The sequence below is a fragment of the Polyodon spathula genome, chromosome 5, assembly GCF_017654505.1.
Source record: "Polyodon spathula isolate WHYD16114869_AA chromosome 5, ASM1765450v1, whole genome shotgun sequence".
NCBI lineage: Eukaryota > Metazoa > Chordata > Actinopteri > Acipenseriformes > Polyodontidae > Polyodon > Polyodon spathula.
Window position 1 is genome coordinate 28,101,486 of NC_054538.1, and position 22,566 is coordinate 28,124,051.

A 22,566-nucleotide genomic window follows, 5' to 3' on the forward strand; every position below is an offset into this window, starting at 1 on the left:
CTGTAGGCTTTGTTTTTGCTTCCTATAGAAAAGGAAACCCCTTTTCTGCAAGGAAATACACAGAAATAAAGAAGACTTTTTCCAATACCAGTATCTTATTTTACCCTAGGACTGGTATACAGGATCAATACCAAATGTGAAGGATTAGTTACAATACTTCATATTAGCCGCTCATGTATAGTTTACTTTGAGTTGTTGTGATCACAAGTTTTTGAAGATTCTGATCAGTGTGAATTAAAGATTGCTAAATGACAAGCTTGGTTTCTTCTCATCCAATCTAAGCTGTATTAATAACAGTCAAAGTTGTTATAATAGTGGAAAACTAGTGGAGGCGTTAAATAAATTGTTTATGCTTATAACATCGACATATATTGTGGTTTACAGAACTATTCACCAAAAATGTCACATTTTGTTGAATTACAAAATAAGGAAGCACAGTTATTCAAACAAACTTTCTATTGAAAGCTGCAGTGTTTAAACTGAACAGTTATACGAGGAGGAGGTTAAATATTAGCAAAACTTATAAGGAAAATGTACAAAATGAAATTTACTGGTTGCAATTTTATTATGCCTCTAAGTCAGTACTTGTCCTTCTTTTTGGATAGGACTCTACTAGCTTTGCATAGTAAGATGGTAACATTTTTGCCCATTCTTCATGGGAAAATTGCTCCAATTCTGATAAGTTTGTTGGGGATCATCGATGGATTGCAATCTTCAAGTCTCGCCATAAATTTTCGATTGGACTCAAGTCAGGACTTTGACTGGGCCACTGAAGAACATTAATTATCTTGTTCAACTACTCCAGTGTGGCTTTGGCTTTGTGCTTCGGGTCATTGCCCTGCTGAAATGTGAATTTCCTCCCCAGTTGCAGAGTCTTGGCTGACTCAAACAAATTTTCCTCAAGGATTCACCAGTACTTTGCACCATCCATTCTCCCTTCTATCCTGACAACCTTTCCAGTCCCTGCTGAAGAGAAGTAACCCCATAACATGATGCTGCCACCACCATGCTTGACAGTTGGGATGGTGTTGACTGGGAATGTGCAGTGTTGGGCTTGCGCCAGACGTAACGCGGAATTTAGACAGAAAAGTTACATTTTTGTCTCGTCTGACTACAAAACATTTTTCCACATGTCTGCAGTATCATCAACATGCTTTAAGATGAGGCATTTTGAGTAATGGCTGCTTTCTTGCCATCCATCCATACAGGCCAGCTTTGTGTAGGAACTGGCTTATTATTGATGTGTGAACACTGACTCCCGTCCCAGACACAGAATTTTGCAAATCTCTCAAGGTCATTGTTGGCTTCAGAGTGACATCCCAAACTAGTTTCCAGCTTGCCTGGCTGCTCAGTTTGGGAGGGCGACCTGATCTAGGTAGTGTCTGGGTGGTATGATGCATCTTCCACTTCTTAATGATGGACTTCACTGTGCTGAGAGGGATAATCAGCGCCTTTGAAATATTCTTGTACCCTTCTCCTGCTCTGTGCCTCTCTACCAATTTATCCCTGACTTGTTTCGAAAGCTCCTTGGTTTTCATGATTGCTTTGTTGGATCAGTTTGTGAGTTGCAGCTTGAAAGTCTTTATATACCTGAGGGAAATTATCTACAAGTTGAACCACTTTGAGTACACACAGGTGGAAACCATTTCATTAATTTTGTGACTTTTCAAACAATCATTTGCATCTGAGCTGATTTATAGTTGTAGTAGCAAAGGGGTTGAATACTTATGCAACTGAGATGAATCTATTTAAATCTTACTTATTTATATTCTATATGCATTTTTTACTTTATCAATGTGGAGTAGTTTGTGTAGATTCTGCATGTAAAGTCTAATTTGAAAGCATTGTGGAGTATGCTCAGCTGCCAACAAAATGTGAAAACTTTGCAAGGGGGTGAATACTTCTGCAAAACACTGTATATATATATACTGTAACTTCTGAATGTGTTTAAGACTTTTGCACAGCAATGTGTGTATGTGTATATATATATATATATATATATATATATATATATATATATATATATATATATATATATATATATATATATATGTGTGTGTGTGTGTGTGTGTGTGTGTGTGTGTGTGTGTGTATATATTCAACTTTTATACACAGTGACCCCTGGCCACCTATAGATATTGCATTTTTCATAAAGTAACAGACCCCTGTTAAAATTAAGGTGTCTTAGATAATGCTAAAGTACGTTGCACTAAGGATAATGCTACAGTAAGTTTCAAAGGGCAACATTTTTGTTTTAGATGTACTGTTTTGTAAATTCTCATCAACTACGGTAGACATTTTTCTTTTTTATTTATTTATTTTTTTAAATGCTGCGGCCGACTAAAAATACATGTCTGAGGTTGAGGTTACAATGTGTAATCCCAAAATGATTTTAATCCATTCAAAATATATTAGTTGTTATGCCGTGCTCACGAAATAATCCATTTGAAAAACTTTATTTGCTGAAGAGTCCCTTTCCAAATAGAATATAATTTAATTCATGACATATTGCTTTACTGAACCTATGAGACAATTGAATGTAGAAAATATAATCATCCTTGTTGCTGAAGCGTTTTCCACATTATATAGTTCTGTTGAAATACTTCATATCATACCAGAATGCTGCTCTATTTGATGGGCTGCTCTCTACCGTACATGTTTGCGTATCCATCCATTCAATAATGAATGGCCTCTATAATCTGGAAAAAAGATACGAAGGGTTATGGTAAAAAACAAGAAATACAAATAAGTATTTAATTTGTAGGCATATACAGTACAGTACATAAACATAATTTTTAACATCTCTGTATGCATCTCTTTGAATTTAAAGTTTAAGGAAAGAGGAAAAAATGAAATGGCATTTAAAGCTAAGCTGATGTTCCAAAACTGTCGATGTCATACAAGATCTTGCTTGTATGGTATGTGTCACAAATTGGATAAAAATAAGCTTGACAAGAATGAGTGTCCAACATTCAATATTAAAGTTGTCTGCAACACCAAGAATTTGAGATGGAAAGAGGACACAAAGTGGCTTATTTGTTTTAACTGTCATTTCTAAATGGTAAAGGTAGCCAAGCATAATAAGGAAAAAAAAAATAGGGTCTTGTGCCCCACTGGTCGCCAAAGATTAGCCAGAGATTAGCTGGGATCAGTTGCCAGGACTGTAGTGTAGTTTTTCCAGGAATATGATCCAGGCATAACAGGTGTAACTTAAAACAGGAATGTTGTGGTATAAAGGGTGCTGGCTGAGAAGACAAAGTGATCTGAACCAGAGACTTTCAGTATAGCCTTCTGTGTACACTGCTGCATCACTAAAAAGAAATACATCTTGTGTATTTTCACCAAAGGTAGTTTTAAGTGTAAGGTCACTAGTTTACTGTACAAATAGTGGGAACTTGTTAGTATAGTAAGTATTAAATAGGTTGCTGATAAAACAAAACAAAAAAAAAGTAGTAAACAACAAAAGCACTGTATTTCAAAAAGTATTACCCATTTTTATGTATTCTTCTTAGAGTTTTACTATTGCATAGGGTCATCTCATTGAACTGTGGCCCGTTAGTGCTTAATTTCTTTTCAATGTACAACACCTTGCTCTGACCATATTTTCAAACCAATCACAATGTAGGAAAGCGTAACTGTTAGCCAATCGCGGGGTCCAGACATAGTGCTGAGTCTAACTCCTCCCAAGTCTCCGGGTATTAATGTTAGCTAGAAATGTTGCGAGTGTGCAGGGATCTGATAGCACGTTATTGTCGATTTGTGCAACACATCAACTCTTACCTCAGATTTACTGTTTGTTACATACATATTTCTTTTTTAAAAAATACAACATGGTTGATGCATTCTGTGCCACCTGGAAATTGGTTGACAGCCAGAACTTTGATGAGTACATGAAAGCCCTAGGTAAGTTGCAAGAGCAGCTTCACTGCTACATGTGAATTAGAGCACCGGTATCATATTAAACAGTCGTAAAGCCACTGTGTAGACTGCAGTGCACTGCTGTTGGAGTATTTATCAAGGTAGCACAACTTTATAAAGTTATAAAGCTTTCTCCTTGTTAAAGCTGCGTGGAAGAGCTCTGCTACCTCTTTATATGATAGTTGTTATGCAAAACGCTATGCTTTCATGACATCTTCAACTTGTTTGGTAACACACCGAGTGCATAAATCCGGGTTTATTTCCTATTGCAGGTGTAGGTTTTGCGACAAGGCAAGTTGGAAATGTTACTAAACCAACTATCATCATCAGCCAAGAGGGCGATAAGATTGTGATCAAAACACAGAGTACTTTCAAGAACACAGAAATATCCTTCAAACTTGGAGAGGAGTTTGATGAAAATACTGCAGACGACAGAAACTGCAAAGTAAGTTGACTAGAATCAAATGACGTTTTATGTATAAAATCGTTTTTCAAAGCTTGACAGATAAAGGCGTTTTAGATTTGTAATTGTAAATGATTCATTCTCTGAAAACGTGCCGTTGTATTTTGTTGTTGTGTGTTTAATTTCCTAACAAAGTAGCCTACTAAACAGAAAAGTTATGAAAGCCGTGATTTAACAAGTAGTGTAGTGATGTGCATTTTATAAAGTTTAAATAATAAGAATACAAAGATTTATTTTAGCATGAACAACCCTTTCAAATGTAACAGTTCACTTTATAACCCCGAGCTTCAACATATCATCATTATTCTTTTTAAGATTGTTGCTAAGATTTAGATAAGACTAAGTTCCTTGAAGTTTAGAAACGGCCATGTATTTACTGTTCAATGTGTGATTTTACTGCAGAAGCTTTCTAATACAGACCGGGTTAAAGACCAGAGAATTAACAAACGAAACAAGGCAGTGTTTGAGTACCAAATACCGTAAAATTCAATGTACCTACATTTTAGCCAAATGATTCGAGCTCATTAAATATGTGCTGTTATTTATACTGTTAAATGTGACAGTTACTCCCGTGTGTACTTTTTTGCTGCCCCTTTGTTTCTCAAATAGTGTATCCCGTTTTCACCTAAGCACAAGACGGTTTTTTTTTTTTTTAATTTTTTTAAGGCATATGAAGAATGACCGTAATAAAAACCGTTTATTTACGTATACTGAAGGTATACTGTTTGTTTTTAAAGTTGTTCTATCTATGTTGTTGTTTTAACATTAACGCAAATCAATTCGATTAATAATAATAATAATAATAATAATAATAATAATAATAATAATCTTGCAGTCCACTGTGAGCCAGGATGGAGACAAACTTGTGCATGTGCAGAAGTGGGACGGCAAGGAGACCACATTTATCAGAGAGATCAAGGACGGCAAAATGGTTATGGTAAGTAAGATACACATGTAGTGATGCGTTAGGTTTTTCGTTAAGTCTTATATCAGTCACATACTGTTAATAAGTATTTAGGTTAGAATGACATAAGACACAAGACACATTTTTGCTTTTACAAAGTGTTATTTATATGTTTTTGTTATAATCCTAAATTAATTCAAAGTGCCTTATTCACGTGTATTTTTTTGTTTGTTTTAAAGGTAGCAGGTAGTCGCTTGCTTCTTGTGGTGTAGTACAGGTTGTAGTGTAATTAGTTAATCTGTTTGTATTTTTTTTTTCTTTATTATAGACTGTAACTTTTGGTGATGTCCAGGCTGTCCGAACATACGAGAAGGCATGATTTCTGCTTCGAACCCTACGTCTCCAAATCTATTTCAGCCCTGTTTACTGGACTACAGAGTTCCAGCGGTATTTTATTACTGTTTGCATTTCATCAGCTCAGATGTTTTGTGAAGATAATGTTTTTATAAGCTCAGTTTAAAAAAAAAAAAAAAAAAAAAAAAAACCTTCAAAATGATAAAACGGTTTCATATGAGATATTTTTTTTGTGAACCAGTGCAAAACAGACTGAAATAAAGTTTATTATGTAGTCCACTGCTGTTTCTTTTGTTCCATTAACTCTTGTTTACCAGCTGTTCAAAAATAACTTCTTGGCATCTCAGACTCTTTCTTAAACACTGTTGAGATCAACAGAATAGTCATAAAGAAGAGCTTTTCCAGTCTACAGGACTTTGTTCCAACCAGGACCCAAATTGCTTGACCCCACTGAAGATCAATTAATAATTAAAGAACTGGATAGAGCAATGCAATGGACAGATAGGACCAAGGTTGCTTGCCTTTGATTAATTTAAGTAAACAGGGCGTCCAGTATTGCAGCAGTACATGTGTACGATCATGGTACTCATGCATGATTAGCTGAGCTTGGACTATAATTCCGTTCTTTTTGGGGGGGGGGGGGGGTGCTCTAGTTCCCCCCCCCCCCCCCCTCCCCCTCCCCCCCCCCTCCCCCCCCTCCCAAAAAAAATTGAACCATCCATAATTAGAGCTGTCTGGTATTTATCAAAGTGGCAGTCCCAAAAGTTCTTACTAAAGACTGTTTCCGACAGTATTGAGTCATTAAAGCTTTAGCCCATGTTTTCAACTGCTATGTAACCAATAGCTGGTCTTGGGTGGGGCTTGGCCTCTGGGGAGAAGCAAAGGAGAACATTTTCAGGTTAATAAGCTCCGACAACCCAGAGTAACCTCATTGTTGCTTCTATGATCTCTGAAGTCATTATCACGACTGAGCAATAATATAAATACATACAATGCTAATTATTTTGAGTGTGTATATGATAAACATCATTAACACATGCTGTCATACAACACAAGGTAGAAACGAGAAATAAAAAGACAGCATTTGTTTTACAAGTAAATGCATTATATTACCTTATCAAACTAAAATTAAATGAACACATTTTGTGTTTACAATCTGTATAAGATTTAGCACTGTGCAAAATTGCATATGAACTTCTGCCTGATTTTAAGAGTGTTGAGTGTTAAAGCTTAATTTAAAAAAACAGTTGGGTGTAGGCTATGTAGTACAATAAAACATACTCATAAGCATTGGGTAAAACTGTTTGTGACAGAATGACAGAGTGTTGAGGCTCAGAGACAGATTAAATTAAAAATAAAGTTATTTTATTAAACAAAAGTAATCAAATAAACAGGCACAAGGGCCAACAAAAAGAGGTTAAAAAAATAAATAATCAAAATGAACTCACGCAAACAGTCAGGTTCCAGAGTTTTTAAACAAGATATTTCTTTCTTCTAAAAAAAAGACAAAACTCTAACATAAATGCAAACTCTCAAACAAAAGAACACACACGCACACACACACACCTGCTCACTACCCTGGCTTTTATCCCCTGTGACTGGAGCCCAATTAATAATTATTCAATTAGGGCTCCAGGCACATTCTCATATGTTTTCCTGGCAGGGAGAAATTTAACCCCCTCCCTGCCAGTTCCAAATTTGTTCATATAGACAGGGAGTTCCCCGTCCCACTGTTATACATTGCATCCATTCTTATAATCAGTTTCAGAACATTTCTGCAGTAAATGTCCACTAATACTGCCAAAAACTTAAGGTACAATTTCAGTAAATATTTCAGCAGTAAGGAGTTACACTACCATAGGATAATTAAATAAGCAGTATCCATACTGAAAAAAAAAATTAAAACAATATATACACAGTGCCTTGCAAAAGTATTCAGACCCCGGACCAATTCTCTCATATTACGGAATTACAAATGGTACATTGAAATTTTGTTCTGTTTGATATTTTATTTTAAAACACTTAAACTCAAAATCAATTATTGTAAGGTGACATTTGTTTTATGTTGGGAAATATTTAAGAAAAATAAAAAACTGAAATATCTTGCTTGCATAAGTATTCAACCCCCACACATTAATATTTGGTAGAGCCACCTTTCACTGCAATAATAGCTTTAAGTCTTTTGGGGTAAGTATGAACCAGCTTTGCACACAGTGTTGGAGTGATTTTGACCCATTCTTCTTGGCAGATTTGCTCCACGTTTCAGGTTGGTTAGAGTGCCACATATTCTCAAATAGTGCCACATATTCTCAAAGGGATTGAGATCAGGACTTTGACTGGGCCACTGTAGGACATTCACCTTTTTGTTCTTGAGCCACTCCAATGTTGCTTTGGCCTTGTGCTTGGGATCACTGTCCTGCTGAAAGGTAAATTTCCTCCCAAGCTTCAGTTTTTTAGTGGACTGAAGCAGAGTCTCTTGCAGTATTTTCCTGTATTTTGCTCCATCCATTCTTCCTTCAATTGTAACAAGATGCCCAGTCCCTGCTGATGAGAAGCATCCACACAGCATGATGCTGCCACCACCATACTTCACTATAGGGATGGTGTGTCTTGAGGCATGGGCAGTGTTAGGTTTGCACAACACATAGCGCTTTGAGTTTTGGCCAAAAAGCTCTATCTTGGTCTCATCTGACCACAAAACCTTTTCCCACATCGCAGCTGGGTCACTCTGGGTCACAGACATGCTTTCAGATGGTACTTTTTGAGTAACTGCTTCTTTCTTGCCACCCTCCCGTACAGGCCAATGTTATCCAGAGCTCTTGATATGGTTGACTGGTGCACCATTACTCCACTCCCAGCCACTGAACTCTGTAGCTCCTTCAAAGTGATTGTTGGCCTCTCTGTGGCTTCTCTCACAAGTCTCCTTCTTGTTTGAGCGTTGAGTTTTGAAGGACGGCCTTTTCTTGGCTTCCACTTCCTGATTATTGATCCAACTGTGCTCAATGGGATATCCAAACACTTTTATATATATTATTTTGTACCCTTTCCCTAATCTATGCACTTGTATTACTTTATCTCTAACTTCTGTAGAATGCTCTTTGGTCTTCATTTTCCTTCAGACTCACAGCCTTACCAATGATCCTTCAACAGTGGGGTTTTTATCCAGAAAATGTGAAAGCAACTTTAATGGTTCACAGGTGGAGGCGAATGGTAAGGTAATTGTGTCCTCGTTAGAGCAATTTCTTTCATCAGTGCAAACTGGGAGCTTCCACGGCACAGGGGTTGAATACTTATGCAAGCAAGATATTTCAGTTTTTTATTTTTCTTAAAAATATTTCCCAACATAAAACCAATGTCACCTTACAATAATTGATTCTGAGTTTCAGTGTTTAAAAATAAAACATCAAACAGAACGAAATTTCAATGTACCATTTGTAATTCAGAAATATGAGAGAATTGGTCAGGGGTCCGAATGCTTTTGCAAGCCACTGTGTGTGTGTGTGTGTGTGTGTGTGTGTCTATATATATATATATATATATATATATATATATATATATATATATATATATATATATATATATATATATACTTATATTATCTACTACTCCAACCACGATGTGTGTGTGTGTGTGTGTGAGACACATATATATATATATATATATATATATATATATATATATATATATATATATATATATATATATATATCTGACTGTATAAGTTTACGATTTGATGCTATGCTCTGGAGACCTGTACAGGTCTGTACTGTTGAAATAAACCGGTAAACGCATTACACACATATGGGTTAAAAATTTTCCGATTAGCTACTTATTTAAACAAAATGTAAATTAATATATAAAAATCACAAGAACACAAACCTGATAAAATCAAACTGATGAAAGTAAACTGATGTACACTATATGAATTCTTACCGTTGTGTCTGGTTCATTTATTTATCTACATTCCGAAGACGTACTCTGGACTTCCGCGCGCTGTTGTTTTATTTATTTATTTTTAATTATTTTTATTTTATTACTTAATTATTTAGCAGACATTATCCAAAGCGACTTCCATAAAATTAAACAAAATATAAAAGTATACAAATTCCAGAAAATAAAAATACAAAAACAAACACATATATACAATCCTATATACAAAATAAATTTAAGTAAAGAAAAATACATAGGAATTTACAAATAAAGATTGAATAAGTGGGTTTTGAGAAGACGGCAGAAAGCAATAAACGACTGAACACTCCTGAGTTTAACCTCGCTGGTTCCACTACAGGAGGACAGGGGAAGAGAACAAGTCGGCCAGCAGAAGATGATAGAGAAGGAGAAAGGGAATATAATCTTTATTTTTTATATAGCGCCTTTGATAGTTGATCACAAAGCGCTTTACGACATACAAGACTAGGGTGTGTGAACATTTACAACAACGTCTCACCCGAAAGACAAAGCACAAGGAAATTGACTTGCTCAGACTCACAGAAAGAGTCAGTAGCTGACCTGGGATTTGAACCGGGGACCTGGTTACAAGTCAGTTTTCTTTAACCACTGGACTACACAGCCCAGATATCTGGGGGTAAGCATTAGGCTGCGACACCTGTCGCGTAATTCGGAGTGCTCTCTCATTGGTTACTAGTGATGACGTTTTAACATTTACAACTTTTACAAAGTATCAGAGCGAGAGAAAAAAAAAATACTTGCCTCTCTTGCTACCCTGTAATTCTAAGTAATAACAAAGCTGTGTGCTGTGACAGTGCAGATTAGGTAAAAACGAGTTGATCATACCAGTGGCGGACGAAGAGGAAGATGGGCTCCAGTGCAGGACCTTATTGTGCTCCCCCCCCCCCCCCCCCCCCCCCCAAACGTTGATTTAACCCTTTTTATAAATATCAAGCACACCAAATCAAGTGTTCAATATTGCATTATATTTAATTGTCAGAATGTTAGCATTTATGAAACAGTACGTAATGAGAACGTTTTCTACTCGCCTACTTTAGGTTAGGATAATTAAGATAATAGAAATAACCGTTGAAATGAGGGAGGATAGTAGAATCTGAATTACTGGCACCGCACACCGGCAGCTACAGTAATACAAATGTGTATGATCTACAAGTATAAATGCAAAGGATATTACCATTGTTAAAAAAATAAATAAATTAACCCTTTCGAACCGCTCCGTGTGCCTGGGCCCGAGTGCAGTTGCACCTGCTGAACCAATTGCTCCGCCACTGGATTATACGAGTATAGGCTTAAAAAGAAGTAGGATGGTTTAAACCCACTAATTTATATCTGTGTGCTTCATTAAAGCCTGCTCTTTCATTCCGTTTTACAGCAAAAAAATCATCAACTCTGACAGTTTTCATTCAAATTAGGTTGCTCTTAAGGTGGTCCCCATGTAAAGCATCCTTAATTTATGCGTCAAACGGGTAGAATATCTGACTGAAAAGACTTTCCCAATGTATTTTTTTTTTCCAAAAAAACTTTGATGAATCACTCCCCATTTAACAAAAACACATGTAAACAGGAAACTTTCGGAAAACATTTCTACAAAAAATCTGAACACCAACATTTTGATGAATAGAGGCCTGTGTTACCAGAATTGTCAATTTGCACTTTCATTCATTAATTTAACAACACACCATTAGCCATTTCGGTTAATGCAGCACTCAAAGCACAGGCGCACCAAAACAAAGGCTATTTGTACAGAAATGTGATCAGACCAGGCCCCGGGTTCTGTTCTTCAAGAATATGGGGCAATCTAGATTTAACAAGTAAGGTCCACCACTTTGCCAATTAAATTAAAGTGAAACTTAATGAAGTGATATTTAGTGATTCAATATCATCTGTTGCAGTTGAGAAAAAAGCTTCTGGCCAGAGCTCAACTGAATTGTTATTTTCTGGTATTCCTAGAAAAGGCAACACAGTGCTGTAAAACAATTAGCGTAAAACAAGCAAATGAGTGACAGTGAATATGCTTACGTGCAAAAGCAATTTTTAGGCTTGTCATGCAATTTTTTAATGATACATTTGAATTGGCCTGGCATTTTAGCATGATGCAAAGGGTTAACGTTTCAGTCCCTTAGTATGCCATTTCTCTTGACTATATCTGAAAATGAGGGTGGAGGGGCTTTAGCCAAGCACCCTAAACCTGTCATGCAACCTCCAAACCTGGGTTAACATGGATATGATTTCCAGGCAGGGTGGGGAGGACAGGGCAAAATTGTGCAAAACAATTTCCATTGCAGGCTGTTTAAATAAAATCTCCATGAATTTAAATAGCTTTTTTATGGTAGGGTGTACACTGGGACAGTTCAGGCTTTTCAACTCACATTACAGTGCATTCTGGTACCTTTTACCTGTCTCAGGTACCTTTCACTTGTTTCATTTCTTTAAGAGAAGCTTGACTACATTTACCAGAATGCATTGAGGTGTTAGTTAAAAAGCCTGAACTGTCCCAAACTGTCCCAGGGGAAAAAATGGAGCAATGCTAAAGCCCCATACTTGTTTAATTTGTTTCTGTTAACGACCATTGCCAGGTTTCCTGCAAAAATCTTAATTTAGGTATTATCACCAACACACGGTCAGTGCAAACTACAAGACAGTTTCATTTACTTAAAACGTAAACATACGCCGTTACCTTTACTGTACTGCAGCAACGCAGATTTCACAATGCAACCACGTGACTGTGTTTCGTGTCTCTGTCCCGTGTATGGAATGCTGACATCGTGGAAGAACAAGTCAGAGCAGTATAAACATGGTCGAAAGTGTGCAATGTTGTGTTTGCTGGTTAATTCTTGGCTTGTGGAGCAGTTCTTTTGTTTCACCTGCGCCACTGGACAACAGGGATCACGTACATACTGCTGAAGAGGCTATTGGTGAGAAAACTGAATATTTTTGACAAGAGTAATACATTAGTGACATTTGCAACACTGTATTGTGTCGATACGTGTAACAACATCTGCCGGTACCGAGCAGATGGTTTATTAGAAGATTAAACAACATATTTACAGTCATTATTTGTGTTTGTTTGTATCACTGCAGATGGATGCCGTGTCAAAATGAATTAAAACGCAATTCCTCCGGTATTGACGGCATTATAATTAACCCCTTCAGGCCCTGGGGCCACAGAAGTTTTAATGTCACACATAGATTTTCTCTGTTTGCATGGGAGTGGGGGGGGGGGACTAATTTAAATTTTCTAGTTTTACCAATAAGGGGTTTGTGTTTCCTTAGCCTTAGAATTATTGTTGATAAACAGATAAGTTTAGGTTAGGTTAGGTTAGGGTAGACAGTTGTGTTTGTCCCTTACCAAAAAGTAGTATAGTATTACTATAAAAACACTATAGTACTGTACGAGTAAAATGAGAATACTATAGTACTGTAAAATAGTACTAGTGTGCTGTGTATAACTTGGTTTAACTTGGCAGTATCACTGTAGTTTATTATAGTAGAACCATGCTGTCTTAAAGTATTGTTACAAAATAATGTAAAATACCATACTATTACTATCTTTTATATATTACTACCATAAAGCACTATAGCACTACTAGGATGCCCTGTAGTATTACTACAAAATACTGCAAATTACTAGAAAATACTATAGTACTACTATAGTAGTAAGGGTTAATTGGCCAAACAACTTGTGTACAAATGTGATTTTGCTGTTTATGTGTTTATGCATTAATAACATTGTTTAGCATATGTCATTGAGAGTTTCACATATAGATGTTTCTGTGTGTCCATTCATGTACATCTATCTGTTTGTCACTTAGTATTCCATAGATCTGGAGAATCTCTTATCAGACTCTGATTTAATGTTTAATTGCTTTTTTTCCCCCTGTTCTATACTGTTCTGTACATACAGTTTATATAAGTCACGGTCATCAGCTTTTTCACCACAGTGATCGCTCTGAATTTACAAGCTCGGAAGGGCAAGTAGGATACTGACAGGCTTGTTTACTTAGTAAAGCCTGTACATTAATAATCTCTAGAGAACCACAAGTCCAACTGTGATGAATCTTGCAAGGGACATTCATTATTATAAATTATTAAATATATTATAATCTGGAGATATATATAGTCTGTCTGTCTCTTTTAATGGCACACATTTTACATGTATCCCTAGAAACGCTTGTTCAGTTGTATTGAAGGTTTTAGAATATTTTTTTTGTTTAAGTTATTGACTATATCATAAATCAAATTTTGACACTTTGGTTAGAGAGGCAGGACTGCCCCTACACAAGTTATCATCAAAGTGCAGAAAGCACATCACTTTTATTTAGTTCATTTGCATCCCTTTCTAATGAATTTCTGGGGTCTACGTCCAATCGGCCAGGCGGTCAGCTATCAAACCAAGCTGTCTGTGCCTGTCTGTATATCACAGTTGCATATATTTAGAGAACTGATTATCCACTTTTGAAACATGAAAACATGTGATCTTCTGTAATGATGCTTCGTGGAGTGACGTTTGATATTGTGCTTATTGTGCAGATATCCTTGCTTATGGATTTGTTTTTACTGTGATCTTTTTTGCCATACAGAACAATTGTTATGTTAATGTAACAGAAGTCCAGTAATAGTAAAAATGACATACTACTTTTTTTTTTTTTTTTTTTTTTAAATAGGGAAGTTTTGGCATGTATCTGACTTGCATTTGGACTCAACTTACCACCTCACAGATGATCACACCAAAGTTTGTTTCTCATCTAAGGGTTTCCCAGCCAAGAACCCAGGGTTTTTGGGGGATTTTATGTGTGACTCACCTTATCAGCTGATTCAGTCAGCTTTTCAGCACATGAAAGATGTGGATCAGCAACCAGCATTTATGATTTGGACAGGGTACATATTTTTGTATATTACGAAATAACGTATATTATTTAAAAAGCTGAACAACCTTTGATGATTTGTAAGTTCCTCTGTGGTTTCTTGTGTGTATGATTTATAAAACACAAATAAGTTAACACCATTTTTATTTTTAAAAATGTGAATGTTAAAAAGCATCAGATAAAACAAACAGTCAGTTAATATAAGACTTCAACCATGCCCCTGTTGTATCTTGCTCGTTCTGTAAAACAAACATAGCATGGAGGTAAATGCTTTGTGACTGTGGCCCTTAGATTTAATGAAAAAATACTGTGCTAATTACTGACATGTGTTATTTCCATTTTGTGGTGGTAATCACTTCCCTTCACTGAAGACACTGACCCAAATACACCACAGTTTTAGAAAACACTTGTGATTCAGAGCCTTGAAAGCATTTTCAGTGTTTTAACTTCTCTTGGAAAGGAATATATTTTACAAAGGGTTAAAAAATGCTGCTTTTGTACTTTGCATTTCGAAAGCTGTTGTCCTTTATCACAGAGTGTCTGTCTTTTAAAGCTGTTTCAGATTCCGGGATGCAATACAGTAGGCCTTCACTAAAATTGGGATTTCACACATGGTCATATATGCACACACTGGTGTTTTGGGTATGTGGTCATACAGCAGCAGAAAAAAATATTTTAAAATGTATAAGCAAGTCTTGTGCTCATTAGGCAACCTTGTTGCCTCTGGGTAAACACTGCACAAAGATAAATTAGCATATTTTAAGGTTTATTTTTAAGAAGTGATTTAACCTTTTAAAGTTATTCAGCTGATATGCCTTCTGCTTTAGGGACAGCCCTCCACATGTTCCTGCAAAGGAGCTTTCCACTGAAATTGTCATAGATGTTATAAGCAACATGACTCGTACCATCCGAGAGTTCTTCCCAAGCCTTCAGGTTTACCCAGCCCTAGGCAACCATGATTATTGGCCACAGGTAAGCGATTAGAATCAGACATTAAACGAATAAGCTAAATAATTTAACTTTATATACTGTAGATTCTTCTTAATAGGTTGTCATGACGAGATATAACTTTGCATCTGAGCCAGTGTATTTTGGTAATGGAGACCCTTCATGAGCTGTTGTTTCTGCTTTCATAATTACTTCTGGGAACCACATCCTGGTTTAGTGAAAGATATTATTTGTGTGCAGTTTGCTATTAAACTGTCCATCTTCCTCTTCAGGATCAGCTCCCTGTGTCAACTAATAAAATTTACCAAGCAGTGGCTGAGCTTTGGAAGCCTTGGCTAACAACTGAAGCCCTCAGCACCTTGTCAGCAGGTAAAACAAGGCTGTGATGTTGACTACAGTACACCTAGCTTAATAAACTGATGACTAGTTTGAAAAAGTTATTTAAAAATAAAGAACTATAAAGCAGCATTGTCCTGTATGGCACAATAAAGTGGCAATAATATACATTGTAATAAGAGTCTAACCATCAAGAAGCATATCTAAATGCACATGTATTTATTCCAGCTTGTCCTTTATATATATCTATATCTATATATATATCTATATATATATATATATATATATATATATATATATATATATATATATATATATATATATATATATATTATATATATTGTGGGGGTTACTGGTTCATGTTCTTCCTCAGAAGCATTTACCTTTTGTATGATATAAACATGTAGGCTTTACTTTTTCATTTGCATGATTTATTCATGTATTTTAGCATTATTAACTAATAGTGCTAACCCTAAGCCCATCAATAATGCAAATAAGCTGTTACCAAATGGTCACCCTATCGGTAAGGAGTTAACACTTATGTTGTTTTGTTCCTTAGGTGGTTTCTATTCACAAATTGTGAAGCCAAACCTAAGGCTAATAAGCTTGAATACCATTCTGTACTACAGTCCAAACCATGCGACTGAGAATATGACAGACCCTGCAGGACAGTTTGAGTGGCTCGAAGGAACATTGGACACTTCTCAACAGACTAACGAAAAAGTAAAATGATTGATTAAAAAGTTGTTCCAAAACACGGTTCCCTATAGTTTGTACTGGGACCTCTCCTTTGATTAAAGCCCCTGAGAAATGCCCCATATTACTTTACTGTCACACAGAAAGCACTTCAACAAACAAGTTGTATGTCTCAAACATATTTGCTGTTCATCCATCTATCCCCAAAATGATCAGATGCAATTTTTCCCAAAAGAAACATTTTTATTTCATTTATATGAGAATGAAAGCCTTAAGAACAATATATCAAGTACCAAGTATCAAGTTTGTGGTTATTTTGAGTCCCATCGTGGCAGTGGCAATCGGCATTTCTGAAATTTCACATCTGAGATGTATTTGTATCAGATGGAGGTTCCGTTCCATTAAAATTAGCTACACTGTTTAATTATTCCTATATATCTGTTTGGAAAGAATATATACACTGCTGTGCAAAAGTCTTAGGTATGTTGCATTTTTCTACTCTGATGCATTATGAGCAACAACCATTTACTCAAAGCCTCCCCACTAGTGTTTTTAACTATTATAACAACCTTGACTTGCATAAAGAAGGAAAAACATTGAGTGCAATAGCTCGCATCACTTGATTTTCAAGGTGTGGTATCCAAAGCATAATCAACAAGTACAGACAAACATCATCTCTAAGGGACAAACCCAGGACTGGAAGAACCAGAAAGCTACCTAACAAGGATAAGCAATACTTGAAGATAATATCCTTAAGAAATAGAATGAAAACAAGCATTGAATTGACAACAGAACTGGCAGAAATCACAGGTGTCATTGTACATCCATCAACAGTTCAAAGCACCTTTGACCTTTGTTCCATAGTCCAATTTCTGTGTTCTTGAGCATATTTTAGTTCCCCTTTCTTAACAGGTATTTCTTACTGCAACACATCCTTTAAGTCCTGATTTCAAGAGTGACCTTCATACTGTTGATTTGATGGACAACGACACCTGTGCCATCTGCCAGTTCTGTTGTCAATTCAACGCTTGTCTTCTTTCTATTCCGTAAGGATATTATCTTCAAGTATTGTTATAATAGTAGAAAACACTAGTGGAGGCTTTGAGTAAATTCTTGATACTCACAATGCATCAGAGTAGAAAAATGCAACATGTCTAAGACTTTTGCACAGCAGTGTATAATATGCTGTGTATAATAAAAGCAGATTTTCAGCCACTCAGGGCGAGAGCAAAGCCGCTCTGAACTCTTGTGGAATAGATATTAGCTTGTATCATACAGCACTCTGTAGGGTATTGTCACATCAAATGTACAACTCCAATGAAATGATGTGCGTGGGAGTGTGTGAAGCTAAGCAATCGAATTAATTTAGTATAATTGTGATTACCAAATAATGAAACAATAGACAATTCCTTTGAAAAAAAGTATTTTCTTTTGTAGGAGTGTAAGAAATTTAGCACAATGTTTGTCTATTTTTTGGAAGGTGTACATCATTGCACATGTCCCTGTTGGTTACCTGCCTTTTGCAAGAAATACCACTGCAGTAAGAGAACACTTCAATGAAAGACTCGTGAGCATTTTCCGCAAATACAGCAATGTCATAGCAGGTCACTTCTATGGTCACACTCACAGAGACAGCATAATGGTCCTCTTGGATGAGCAAGGTACTCTAAACAGTTGTATTTGTGTTCAGAGTATTTTATTTATTTATTGATATTTATACAAAAGAGACTGATAACGTGCTTTTGTTTTAGGCTGGTAACAATATTCCTGTATTTATGCCTAGGGGCTTTATTCAGTACAAATGTTTGCAGGATTTCTTCAAATGTTTTGTAAGATGGATTTATGCATAGCCATTTAATTAAAAACAATACTATATTTCCAGGTACATCTGGAAACCAATTACAGAAAATAACCATTTCAGAAGTAATTTTTAATCTTTATCTTTGAAGGGAATGCTGTCAATTCTTTGTTTGTGGCACCAGCTGTAACACCAATCATGGGAGTTTTGGAGTCTCAGTCTAATAACCCTGGCTTTCGTTTATACCAGTATGACTCCAGTGATTACAACTTACTGGTAAGTTGCCAGGCACCATCCTTATTGTGTCTAACAAAGGCTTTGCCACATTTCCAATTCATGTCTGTCACAGCGCACCAACCTTTTATTAGAAAATACATATTCCTCAATGTTTATGTACCCTTGTGTTTAAGTGGAATCTCAGCCTGTTTTTACACTAAAAATGCTAGGGTTAGAACAAATAGGGCCATATTTCCAAAGAGTTTACTCCAATCTTTAATGAACGCCTGTCAGTTTTACAAAACTAAAACCAAACAAAGTTAGATTTCAAGTACTCTTAAGTACTCAATGTGTTGTATATCTCAATATAGGAGTTAAGTTTAAAAATGCTTTGAAAATAAAGGCAATAGCTCCAAAGTTTAGTATTGTTTTTGCTTACCTTTTTATGACGTTGGCAATTATTGAGATTGTCTCTCTTGCACAGTCTAACTGGATGCAGTCTTGCTTGTAGGCCGTGTAGTTTTTTTTTTTTTTTTTTTTTTTTATTTGCTTCCTGGTTCATGTGACATTTTGACTTTCAACTCTGTTTACTTAGCCTGCTTCTATAATCTACCCGAGTCAACAAGGGTTGAAGGATCATTATGTCACCTGATTTTTTTATGATCTCCTGTTTTTGGTACACAGTGCACCCATATTTATTTACTTTAATATCCATGTTTTAGGACATCTGGCAGTATTACCTGAATCTTACAGAAGCCAATGAAGAAAAGAAACCTGACTGGAAACTGGAATACATCATGACCAAATTCTTTAATATTAAAGATATTCAGCCAAAGAGTTTATATGAGCTTGCACAGAGGTTTGAAAAACCACACAGTAAGGAGTTTCAGCAATATTTTAATAATTTCATAGTAAGTTATGACAACAGTATTGTCTGTGAAGGATTCTGTAAAGCAAATCAAGTGTGCTCAATACAGTTCTTAGACCATGACTCGTATTCAGCTTGTATCAAGAGGGCAGACACACGACTAGAATGGTTATTACAGACCACATATAAGAGAGAACAAAAACATACACATGGTGTCATTTATTAATGTTATTGTTGCCAAAGATTGTTGCATTTTTTTGCTGATATGTTTTTTTTAAGAGGCTACATCCTCACCTTTAATTATAGCCACACTAGATTAGCAACAGGATATTGCTGTAGAACACAAATACACATCCTTACTGTTTTCTATGACAAGAGTATGCAACCCATTTTGAATGCATAAACTAGGTACATAACAATTACAGGGCTTGGTGTAGTACATCATACCAGCTGTTAAGAAGCGATGACAAACTTTATTACTGCCACAGTGCTATTCTACCATGTATCCAATACTATGTGAAATCAGTATATGAACGTGCTGTTTGATTGATGTTCTTACAGTGCAAGACAAAATACCTTTAAATGCCATTTAGAAAACAAGATCATTGCCATAGCCAGCCACAGCTTTATACTTCAGTTGTGTCATTTACTGTCTTTTGACAGTTCACAAAGAGTTATTGTCCATCTTAAACATTCCTTGTCAATGTGTGTCCATGCTTAACCCCCACACTTTAGTCACAGACTGAAATAATAACTTTCCTTGAGTTCAAGTTCAGTACCGTTTGTATTTAGAGTTAATTAAACTGATACTACAATTGTCTGTGTTATGCTGGGAATAGCTATTTTGAACCTTGCATTTTTTAAGAGGGATTCTTTTTGCTTTAGATAAATATATTGATATACTTTTCAGATTATTTCTATGACAATCTTCTTTTTAAAAGGTACAGTAGGAAGAAGGATGACCTTTATAATCATACAATGAGCTTGATACCGCATACTGTATCTCATTTTAATGTTCTTTTTTTAATAAACAAAATAATTTTATTGTTGTTCAAATATTGTGCCATGTTGTGTGGTGATAATGGTTCTATAGTAATTTTATATTCAGAGATTACTGTATTTTTCTGTTAAGGACCCAGGAGGGTATTTTCAAATCTGAAGCCAAACTTTAAGCAATTTTTTTTTTTTCCCCATTTTTAATTTTAATATATTTTATATAGAGGACACATAGTGAACCACCATCACAAAGCGTTTTAAAAGATATAAGACTAGGGTGTGTTTACTATGCATCAGCTGAAGAGTCATTTACAACAACATCGCACCCGAAATACAGAGCACAGGGAGGTTAAGTGACTTGCTCAGGGTCACACAATGAGTCAGTGGATTTGAACTGGGGACTTCCTGGTTATAAGGCCTTTTCTATAACGACTGGACCATACAGCCTCCTGTGTGTTATAATGGCATGGATTTTCCCCATTTCCTTATTGGAAATGACCCTTCATATACATTAAAATAGCCTAGTTTATGGAAAATGCAATATTCAAATACATATAAATGAGGAGTAAAAGTTAAGTACTAAATGTCAAATTTACAAAAAATGAGTATACCACAGTTTTTCTAAAGAGTAATAATTTCAAATTACTTTCATTTACTGTCCCTTTGCTGTTTTATGATTTCTTATTATGTGCAGTACACACATACAATGGATCTGATATTACCACACAGAAACGGTGCTAAATCCGATTAGGATGTGCATATCGACAACAACTTGGCATCATTTGAATAGCAGATTTGGCATTTAAATTGGTTCATGCTTTTGTTTTCTCCAGGATCGATTACTGTAACACCCTGCTCGCTGGGGTGTCTAATAGCATCCTCACTAAAATTCAATTTGTTCAAAATTCTGCAGCCAGAATTTTATCTCGGTTGCGCTCAAGAGATCACATCACTCCTGTCTTGGCGGCCTTGCACTGGCTGCCTATCAGGTTTAGAATTGATTTTAAAATTTTATTGCTGACATATACGGCTGTTCATGGACTAGCACAGACTTCTGATCTGTCAGATCTTTCATCTTTTTACACTCCCACTCACAACCTCCGCTCTGCTGATCTCAGACTGTTGTGTGTCCCTCCTGCTCGCCTGTGAACAGGGTCTTCTGTTGCTATGCCCCCAAATGATGGAACTTTATTCCACAAGAGATCAGGGATTCTGCTTCTTTGAGTGTTTTTAAAGTTAATTTAAAGACTTTTTTTAGAAAGGTGTTTTTATGATTGTTTTATCTCCTTGTGTTTATTTTATGCATAATCTGTTTATTTATTGCAGTACTATTAATTGTGAAACGCTCTGAGATGACTGCTTTTAAGGGTGCTATACAAAATAAATTTTGTTATTATTATTATTATTATTATTATTATTATTATTATTATTATTATTATTACTGACGAGATCTGTGAATCCATCCTTACTCGAGTGCACTACTCATCGATCTGTGCCCGTCATGGTTTAATGCAATTTAACATTTTGCAAAATCTCTCTGGACCTGGACCCAACCTGCGGCATTTGGTGATCAACTGCGAAGTTTTATAAGGCTCGGCACACTTCCTAGCACATGTTGATCAACTTAATCTTCCATCAATTCCATAAACCTCATGGGCGACAGAAACGTCATTAATTACTAAGTGTCATTCTTTCTTTCTTTCCAGAAAACCTTCAGTTTGTTTCCAATGGTTCACGCGAAGCATTGTTTGATTGGTATTGAAAATAGAAAGAAATCCACGCTCTGGCTGAGAATGCCAGATCGAGTTTACGAATGCATCAACATTCAAGGAATATCTGACTTGGCTGGAAAAACTTTTGAAGAAGCAACATGATACAGTACCATAATAAAAGTGAAGCCAAGCAACTATGCACTGTTTGCTCATATGGTGAACTATTAAGGATATTCAAGTGGCAATTGCTACCTAAAATCTTGTTATAGACAATTTATGCCAATTCTGCCAGCACTGATTAACACAGAAGTGGTTGCATTTACCTGGGAGGAGCCTTGGAGGAACCCAAACAAAGACTGATTACAGCTAATAACAACAGTAGGTTGTGATAAACACCATATTGGAAGTCATGATGCTCTGTCCCCTGCTCCACATTTATGACTCCTCCAGAACTGACTCCCTACATAACCACCATCACTAGGGGGCATAGGTATTAGCTGGCATATGGGTTGCACCATGTTTG

General features: G+C 36.0%; 2 protein-coding genes across 3 annotated transcripts; both read left to right on the forward strand.

The window, feature by feature from the left end:
• The first annotated feature begins 3,717 nt into the window (after positions 1-3,717).
• Positions 3,718-5,918, forward strand: LOC121315793 (fatty acid-binding protein, brain). The gene is made up of 4 exons (XM_041250205.1): positions 3,718-3,903; positions 4,191-4,363; positions 5,217-5,318; positions 5,614-5,918. The coding sequence occupies exons 1-4, from the start codon at positions 3,831-3,833 to the stop codon at positions 5,662-5,664; spliced, it is 399 nt and encodes a 132-aa protein (XP_041106139.1). The 5' UTR covers positions 3,718-3,830; the 3' UTR covers positions 5,665-5,918.
• A 6,440-nt stretch (positions 5,919-12,358) lies between these two features.
• On the forward strand, positions 12,359-20,384 carry smpdl3a (sphingomyelin phosphodiesterase acid like 3A). 2 transcript variants are annotated; one of them, XM_041250206.1, is made up of 8 exons: positions 12,359-12,523; positions 14,273-14,486; positions 15,301-15,445; positions 15,694-15,790; positions 16,317-16,480; positions 17,934-18,114; positions 18,403-18,527; positions 19,190-20,384. In XM_041250206.1, exons 1-8 carry the CDS (start codon positions 12,403-12,405, stop codon positions 19,559-19,561), a joined length of 1,419 nt encoding a protein of 472 aa, XP_041106140.1. In that variant the 5' UTR covers positions 12,359-12,402; the 3' UTR covers positions 19,562-20,384. The 2 variants fall into 2 exon arrangements, with proteins under 2 accessions (XP_041106140.1, XP_041106141.1); XM_041250207.1 differs by lacking the exon at positions 14,273-14,486 and having other exon boundaries at positions 12,436-12,523.
• Positions 20,385-22,566: the final 2,182 nt, after the last annotated feature.